Source organism: Pristiophorus japonicus, chromosome 1, assembly GCF_044704955.1.
Source record: "Pristiophorus japonicus isolate sPriJap1 chromosome 1, sPriJap1.hap1, whole genome shotgun sequence".
NCBI classification, from domain to species: Eukaryota; Metazoa; Chordata; class Chondrichthyes; family Pristiophoridae; genus Pristiophorus; species Pristiophorus japonicus.
Window position 1 is genome coordinate 60,006,365 of NC_091977.1, and position 9,559 is coordinate 60,015,923.

At 43.0% G+C, this 9,559-nt stretch overlaps 1 protein-coding gene across 1 annotated transcript in view; it reads left to right on the forward strand.

The window, feature by feature from the left end:
- Nucleotides 1–8,983, forward strand: part of cxxc4 (CXXC finger 4) — a 103,148-nt gene extending 94,165 nt beyond the window's left edge. Inside the window, exon 3 of the mRNA XM_070880143.1 lies at nucleotides 6,800–8,983. Within this exon, the coding sequence (XP_070736244.1) occupies nucleotides 6,800–6,847 (48 nt within the window). The 3' untranslated portion in view covers nucleotides 6,848–8,983. The remainder of the gene's footprint in view (nucleotides 1–6,799) is intronic.
- The last annotated feature ends 576 nt before the right edge of the window (nucleotides 8,984–9,559 follow it).

Sequence of the window (9,559 nt, forward strand, 5' to 3'; positions counted from 1 at the left end):
TTCACAGTGGAAGACACAAAAACCATGCCAAAAATTGCTGGTCATAGGAATGTGGGAAGGGAGGACCTTGAGATGATCACTATCGCTAGGGAGGTAGTGCTGGACAGACTAATGGGACTGAAGGTAGACAAGTCCCCTGGCCCTGATGAAATGCATCCCAGGGTATTAAAAGAGATGGCGGAAGTTATAGCAGATGCATTTGTTATAATCTACCAAAATTCTCTGGACTCTGGGGAGGTACCAGCGGATTGGAGAGCAGCTAATGTAACGCCTCTGTTTAAAAAAGGGGGCAGACAAAAGGCAGGTAACTATAGGCCGGTTAGTTTAACATCTGTAGTGGGGAAAATGCTTGAAACTATCATTAAGGAAGAAATAGCGGGACATCTGGATAGGAATAGTGCAATCAAGCAGACGCAGCATGGATTCATGAAAGGGAAATCATGTTTAACTAACTTACTGGAATTCTTTGAGGATATAACGAGCATGGTGGATAGAGGTGTACCGATGGATGTGGTGTATTTAGATTTCCAAAAGGCATTCTATAAGGTGCCACACAAAAGGTTACTGCAGAAGATAAAGGTACGTGGAGTGAGAGGAAATGTATTAGCATGGATAGAGAATTGGCTGGCGAACAGAAAGCAGAGAGTCGGGATAAATGGGTCCTTTTCCGGTTGGAAATCAGTGGTTAGTGGTGTGCCACAGGGATCAGTACTGGGACCACAACTGTTTACAATATACATAGATGACCTAGAAGAGGGGACAGAGTGTAGTGCAACAAAATTTGCAGATGACACTAAGATTAGTGGGAAAGCGGGTTATGTAGAGGACTCAGAGAGGCTGCAAGGAGATTTGGATAGGTTAAGCGAATGGGCTAAGGTTTGGCAGATGGAATACAATGTCGGAAAGTGTGAGGTCATCCACCTTGGGAAAAAAAACAGTAGAAGGGAATATTATTTGAATGGGGAGAAATTACAACATGCTGAGGTGCAGAGGGACCTGGGGGTCCTTGTGCATGAATCCCAAAAGGTTAGTTTGCAGGTGCAGCAGGTAATCAGGAAGGCAAATGGAATGTTGGCCTTCATTGCGAAAGGGATGGAGTACAAAAGCAGGGAGGTCCTGCTGCAACTGTATAAGGTATTGGTAAGGCCGCACCTGGAGTACTGCGTGCAGTTTTGGTCACCTTACTTAAGGAAGGATATACTAGCTTTGGAAGGGGTACAGAGACGATTTACTAGACTGATCCGAGAAATTAGGGGGTTACCTTATGATGATAGATTGAGTAGACTGGGTCTTTACTCCTTGGAGTTCAGAAGGATGAGGGGTGATCTTATAGAAACATTTAAAATAATGAAAGGGATAGACAAGATAGAGGCAGAGAGGTTGTTTCCATTGGTGGGGAGACTAGAACTAGGGGGCACAGCCTCAAAATACGGAGGAGCCAATTTAAAACCGAGTTGAGAAAGAATTTCTTCTCCCAGAGGGTTGTGAATCTGTGGAATTCTCTGCCCAAGGAAGCAGTTGAGGCTGGCTCATTGAATGTTTTCAAGTCAAAGATAGATTTTTAAGCAATAAGGGAATTAAGGGTTACGGGGAGAGGGCGGGTAAGTGGAGCTGAGTCCACGACCAGATCAGCCATGATCTTATTGAATGGCAGAGCAGGCTCGAGGGACTAGATGGCCTACTCCTGTTCCTAATTCTTATGTTCTTATAGATTATGGCTCTTTAAATGCATATTCAAGTACTTTTTAAATGTGAGGAGGGTTTCTGCCTCTACCATCCTTTTCGACAGTGAGTTCCAGACTCCCACCACCCTCTGGGTGAAGAAATGCTTCTTTATCTTTCCTCTATTACTTCTACCAACTACTTTAAATATATGCCCCCTGAGTGTTGACCCTCTGCTAAGGGAAATAGGTTCTTCCTATCCACTCTATGTAGGCCCCTCATAATTTTATACACCTCAATTAAATCTCCCCTCAGCCTCCTCTGTTCCAAGGAAAACAATCCTAGCCTATCCAATCTTTCCTCAGAACTAAAGTTTTCCAGCCCTAGCCACATCCTCGTAAATCTCCTCTGCACCCTTTCTCACCCTTCCTGTAATGTGGTGACCAGAACTGCACATAGTACTCAAGCTGTGGCCTAACTAATGTTATATACTGTTCTGGCACAACATCCCTTCTCTTGTATTCTATGCCTCGGATAATAAAGAAAAGCATTCCGTATGCATTTTTAACTACCTTATCGACCTGTCCTGCTACCTTTACGGATCTGTGGACATATACACCAAGGTCCCTCTGTTTCTCCACATCTCTAAGTATCCTCCCGTTTATTGTATATTCCCTTGCCTTGTTGCACCTCCCCAAATGCATTACCTCACACCTTTCTGGATTGAATTCCATTTGCCACTTTTCTGCCCAACTGACCAACAGTTCATCAATATCTTCCTGCAGTCTAGAGCTTTCCTCCTTACTGTCAACCACATGGCTAATGTTTGTATCATCTGCAAATTTCTTTATCATGCCCCCTACATTTAAGTTTAGATCATTAATATATATACACTACAAAAAGTAAGGGACCCAGTACTGAGCCCTGTGGAACCGCACTGGAAACAGCTTTCCAGTCACAAAAACTCCCCTCAACCATTACCCTTCGCTTCCTGCCACTGAGCCAATGTTGGATCCAATTTGCCACTCTCCCTTGGTCCCATGGGCTTTTACTTTATTGATCAACCTACCATGTGGAACCTTGTCAAAAGTCTTGCTCAAATCCATGTAAACTACATCAAACGTACTGCCTTCATCGACCCTCCTTGTTACCTCCTCAAATGAGCTTCCCTTAACAAATCCATCATGACTGTCCTTGATTAATCTGTGTCTTTCTAAATGAAGGTTTATACTGTCCCTCAGAATTGATTGCAGTAATTTACCCACCACCGAGGTTAAACTAACTAGCCTATAATTGCTCGGTTAATCCCTTTCTCCCTTTTTAAACAATGGTACAATGTTGTGAATGTGGAAAGAAACTATTTGGTTGTCTTTCCCTCGGTTTGTCTTTTTACTGCCTGTCTCTAGATCTCTTGGTCCCTCCCCACCTCTCGTGTTAGAACTTTTAAATCAAATACAGGGTACTCCCTTTTTTTTATGGGCACTAGAACACACAAATTCCAAATTAACTGGGAAGTTTACCAAATTGAATTAAAATTCTGTTCCGGGGTGATGATGCACTCCAGTCCCTCCGGTGCCCACCTCTTGCAGAAGGCCATGCGCGTATCGGTGGGCACCATGTGCTCCATCACCTGGTGCGAACGTAACCGTGGAAGAGAAGCAGCCTCTCGTGTTAGATAGATCTGTCTCACAGATGTATGCAATTAGCATTGGCCTTACCTGTCAACAAACCACAGGTGGAGATAATTAGTTGACTTCTAAATTAAAACCGATTTATTTTTGAAAGTAGTGAAACAAGAATCACTCTCCCCAGTCAATCCCACTCTTACTTTCTCTCTCTTCCTCACTCCCTCAGCTTAGGATGTTTACAGTCCAGTCACTGTGTTTCGACACCACAAAACAAACGCAGCAATAGCTGTGTAATCAGACCACTGTCGCGTTTCTCTCTTTTGTCACACACACACACATACACCCCCCTCTTTAAAAAAAAATACACTCAATATAAATCTTACCTTCGTAAGGCTTCTGAAATATGCCTTATTGTTTTTCAAAATTAGTTGAAGAAAAACTACTGGGGAGAAAGTTTAAGAAAAATATTGCAACACTACAGCTGACAGAAGGGTACTGATGCACTCTGCACATGCTCAGACTGCTCAATCCAAATCCAGTCGCAACCCTGCGCAAAGATTTCAACTCCAAGCCCAGGCTTTTGGAAGAGGCTTTGCCCTTCAAGTAAAAACTTTAATGAAGACATTAAAAACACCTTTGATAGCAAAGTTCAATGATGTTGTGAAATATGTATTAGATTTTTTAAATTTTTGTTGAAACCCATGCCACATATTATAAATTTCATTTACTAAGAAAATGCTGAGTGAAATAAAATTTCAGATAACATTTTAATCGATTTAATACGGACCCAGTGGCTAGATTGCACAATCTCAGGGTAATATACTCTCACTATAAAATAGCAGCTTTTGAATGTCACATAGTATGGCACCTTTAACATTGGAATAACAGGCACTGCAGGTAATTATGATGGTGGTAATTTTAACTGTTACGACCAGGTGGAAAACGAGTGATAGCGAATCGGCAGTTCATTTTACACCTCGCCCAATTTTCTTTTCGTCAAATGATAAAAATCAAAATTACTCCCGATTAATTGTCAGTGAAGGAAGCAGTGCACATCCACTACTGAACCCAAAAGGTATTGTAAAATGAGAGCAAATCAAACTCCAGAACAGGAACCATAAAGGCCATAAAACAGCACCCCAAGCTCTAGGTTTTATTTCTAGAGGGATAGAATTGAAAAGTAAAGATGTTATACTAAACCTGTATCGAACCTTGGATTGACCACACTTAGAGAACTGTGTACAGTTCTGGTCACCATATTATAAAAAAATATAGAGGCACTGGAGAGGGTGCAGAGAAGATTTACAAGGGTGATACCAGAAATGCGAGGGTACACCTATCAGGAAAGGATGAACAGGCTGCGTCTCTTTTTTTCTTGAAAAGAGAATGCTAAGTGGTGACCTAATAGAGGTCTTTAACATTCTGAAAGGTTTTGATAGAGTAGACACAGAGAGAGTATTTCCATTTGTGGAGAAGAGCAAAACTTGAGGCCATCAATATAAGATAGCCACCAAGAAATCAAATAGGGAATTCAGAAGAAACCTCTTTAGCCAGTGGTTGAAGCGAATACTGTAGAGGTGGGAGAAGGGAATATCATCATCATCATAGGCAGTCCCTCGGAATCGAAGAAGACTTGCTTCCACTCTTAAAATGAGTCCTTAGGTGGCTGAACAGTCCACTACGAGAACCACAGTCCCTGTCACAGGTAGGACAGGTAGTCGTTGAGGGAAGGGGTGGGTGGAACAGGTTTGCCGCACACTCTTTCCGCTGCCTGCGCTTGCTTTCTGCATGCTCTCGGTGATGAGACTCGAGGTGCTCAGCGCCCTCCCGAATGCACTTCCTCCACTTAGGGCGGTCATCGGCTAGGGGCTCCCAGGTGTCAGTGGGGATGTTGCACTTTATCAGGCAGGCTTTGAGGGTGTCCTTGTAATGTTTCCTCTGCTCACCTTTGGCTCGTTTGCCGTGAAGGAGTTCCGAGTAGAGCGCTTGCTTTGGGAGTCTTGTGTCTGGCATGCGAACAATGTGGCCTGCCCAGCAGAGCTGATCAAGTGTGGTCAGTGCTTCAATGTTGGAGATGTTGGCCTGGACGAAAACACTGTCCTCGCTGCACAGCACTGCCCCCCAGTTATCAAGATCCACGGCGCGGCCCTGGACAACATGGACCATTGCCCATACCTCGGGAACCTCTTATCAACAAGAGCAGACATTGATGACGAGATTCAACACCGCCTCCAGTGCAGCCTTTGGCTGCCTGAGGAAAAGACTGTTTGAGGACCAGGCCCTCAAATCTGCCACCAAGCTCATGGTCTACAGGGCTGTAGTAATACCCGCCCTCCTGTATGGCTCAGAGAGTAGACACCTCAAGTCGCTGGAGAAATACCACCAACGATGTCGCCGCAAGATCGTACAAATCCCCTGGGAGGACAAACGCACCAACATTAGAAGGGAATATATGCTGATAGAGTTAGATGAGGAAGGATGGGAGGAGGCATGATCTGGTTGGGCCAAATGGCCTGTTTCTGTGGTGCATATTCTATGCAATTCTATGAACCATAGAAAAGGAATATGAAACAGCAAATCCCACACTGAGTAATGAATTGGACAATTTTTGAGGTTAGGTCAATCATTCTATTATATATTAAATTCAGTGCATGGGCCTCATCCAATTTTCTTTTTGCCTGATGGTGAAATCAAAATGACCCCCAATGAATTTTCAATGCAACACAACCCCCATGTCTTGAGGGCATTTGGAGTTAACCACATTGTATGGGACTGGAGTCACATGTCGGCCAGACTGGGTAGGGCTGGCAGGTTCCATTTCCTAAAGGGCATGAGTGAGCATTTTTACAAAAGTCCCGCAGCTTTCGTGGTCATTTTCTGTTGCTAGCCCAGATGTATTGAATTTAATTTCAAAATGTGCCTCGGTGGGATTTGAACTTCTAATCTCTGGGTTGCTCTTCCTCTACCGTAACTGTATCCCGTTATTCTTCATCAAGATTCACTCAGGTATACACGCAAAACATTAACCTGTCTGTACAGGCTCTGACTTGACTGACCAGCACTTTCTGCTTTTTACTTCAGACTTCATCATTCAAAGTGAGTCTTTGGCTTAGTGGTAGTATTCCTGCCTCTGAGTCAGAAGGTGCAGGGTTCGAACCGCGTGCCACAGAGTTCTGGCTAGTGGAATTCTCGATTGACATACAGCGGGATTCCCACATCTGGTGGTGTGGGTAATCCGCCCCCGCCCACCCCCCCCCCCCACCGCTCGTCTTATAGGTGCGGGTGCCCATAAAACCATCCCGCTAACCACCCTATCACTGGTATAAAATGGTTACAGCCATGGAAGGCGTGTTCATGTCACGGTCTATCAGCCTGTGAATCCTTCCACTATCTCACACTATTAATCAAGAGAAGTGTGTGAAGATACGAAAATAACAATTCCAGTATTGGCAGTTTTTTTTTCTATTTTTAGTTATTAATCTAACGTTTCCTTCCTTTTCATTTTGCAGAAGGTAATCGTTCCTGGTGGAGGAGAAGCTTTCAGATGGTTCTTCTGAGAATAATTGAAGAGTTCCTCGCGACCTCACAAAACGTGATTTGCCTCACGAGCGGAGAACGTGTTCTGCATGTGTTCCTGACGCAAGGCACAAGTTCTATGCCAATGGTTCCTTTTTGTTATCGTAGTGGATGTTGTATTTTTTTGAGCATCTTTGGATTTATGTCAAAACTACGTGCTGGTATTATTAGGGGTGAAGTGTATGAAAATGCAGCTTGCATTGTGTGGTGGGGAGAACTGGACAATCATTATACTGTATTAAGCATTTGTGGCCAGTGCTATTGTTTATTAAAAAAAAAAATTGTTCTAAAAGATGGGGATTAAGCAATAACCTACAGTGCAATTGTATAGATGATGAGCATGATTTGTAGGGTAGTGAAGAATATAACTGTTTTGCTAAGAGTCAAATTTTTTTTCTCTGGGTTTAGCAACATGTTTGTATTTCTTAGCATGCTCCCAGCTCCTGCTTACCCAACCTGTTCTCAACTTCTTCTTTACAGCAGCTGACCGAAGAAGCCAACGGGGCTGCTGTAAGGCCATTTGGTTTTCAAAATTAGTGAACCGATTGAATAACACCTGAATAATATAGGCCATTCTGTCGAACATAGAAGGAGGCAGAAGGGGGATGGAGGAGGTCGCTGGTTGTGAAGAAATCCCCTTGCCCTGATAGCCATCAATTACATTAGTTACACACCGTTAGCACAAAGCCATATATATTTAAAAGGGTCTTTTTCCCTTTTTTTCAATTTTGATGACAGTGCGGACTGAAAACCCTTGCAGAATCTGCCATTTTGAGCACTGTGGCGTAATGGGGAGTTAGTGACTGACCTCATGAGACACTTGGGTATATTTTCACCCAGTCGCTGATGTCAGCAAAACCTTTTCCTTTGAGTTCGTGACAGGAGGAGGATGTGTCATGCCAGTTACCTGGGCCACTTTCAATGTGTAAATGTTACCTCCATAAGTAAGATGGAATGTTCCTTGTGACTTCTTTGATAAAAGAATCTATTGTGCTTGTTTAATCACTCATTTCCCTGCCAGAAAGTACAAAGGGACGCAGGCAGTTTAGTGGGTTACCGCACTGACCTCTCAACTCTGAAATCTGGGGCTGCAGTCCAGCTTCCATGAATAGAATGAAAACCCCTTCTCTTTATCAGCAGTAAGAGTCATGTATGCAACGAGTTTGAACAGTCTCAACCCACTCACTTCTTGCTGATGCGAGTCCAAGGGAAAAATTGCCCATAATTGGGCACTATGGAATCTCACTTAAAGAGACCACTGCCGTGCTTGGTGTAGGAAAGAGAAATTTCACACTCATTTAGTTGGGCACGCTTTTCTGATTTTGGGGTTTGGGCACCTTGTTGAGGTGGAGTCAAGGGAGCTTCACGTTGCATCTGGTATTGTTATAGCTCCCTGGGGATCCCCTTGTTGGTGCCTTTGGGTGACAATAGTTCAGTTTCCCAGCCATGATATCGCTCTCACTTTTAATAACTATTAAAATATTCGCCAAAGTCAAAAGAAAACAACCTTGATTTGCATGAGACATTTCTTATACAGGGGGACATTGTGATTGTGCGATGGATTATCACACATAGTTTTATTTGTGCAATCTGCTTGATTTAAATCAAAATGCTGTTTTAATATAAATTACACTGTGCATTCATTCAGTTGAAGGTTCTGATCAGTATTTTTCATTAACTGGTCATAAAACAAAATAAAGCTATAAATCTGAATTAAAATGAGTGCCGACGCAGGGTCGACACTGAAACATTAGCCTGTCTTTTTTCTTTACAGGGTTACTGACGGGCCTGCTCTGTATTTCTAGCATTTCCTGTTTTTATTTTTCAGTTCCTTTATGTCTCAGTGTCTGGGGACCTTCACAGTAACTGCCTGCGGATGCACGTTGGCAGCCCGAGTTGCATGTTGTGTTCGTACTTTCCTGAGTTTTTTTTTAACGACCTTGTAGCTAAAATCAATCGTTGCTAAATGTGGATTAGTAGCCTGTCGCTGGCCAATTCAGTTCTGGTCAAAATGTTTGTGTGGTATAGTTTTATCAAACTAAAACTATTTTTGTAACTGATTTTGTGAGTAGTTTTAATATGCACCCAAATAAAGTGTGGTACTATGATCAGCTCAAAAGATGAAATCAGGAGCTTGCATCCATGTAAATCTTTTCTTTCATTCTTGATGCTAACAAGAAAAAATACTTGCATTTATATAGCACCTTTTGCGACCTCAGGACATCCCAAAGCCCTTCGCAGCCAATGAAGTACTTTTGAAGTGTAGTCACTGTTGTAATGTAGGGAAATAGAGCAGCCAATTTGTGCACAGCAAGGTCCCACAAACAGTAATGTGATAATGGCCAGATAATCTGTTTTAGTGATGTTGGTTGAGGGATAAATATTGGCCTGGGCATCAGGGAGAACTCCCCTATTCATCTTCGAATACTGCTGTGGGATCTTTTACGTCCACCTGAGGGGTTTAACTTCTCATTCGAAAGATGGCACTTGCGACAGTGCAACACACTCTCAGTATTGCACTGAAGTGTCAGCCTTGATTATGTGATCAAGTCTCTGGAGTTGGGCTTCTACCCACAATCTTCTGACTCAGAGGCAAGAGCCAGGGTTATTAATGTGCAACTTGTAGATGAACAAGGAACATGAATATGGATAGGTAGATAGTGTGGGAATAGAACGAGATTTGTCTATGAGGA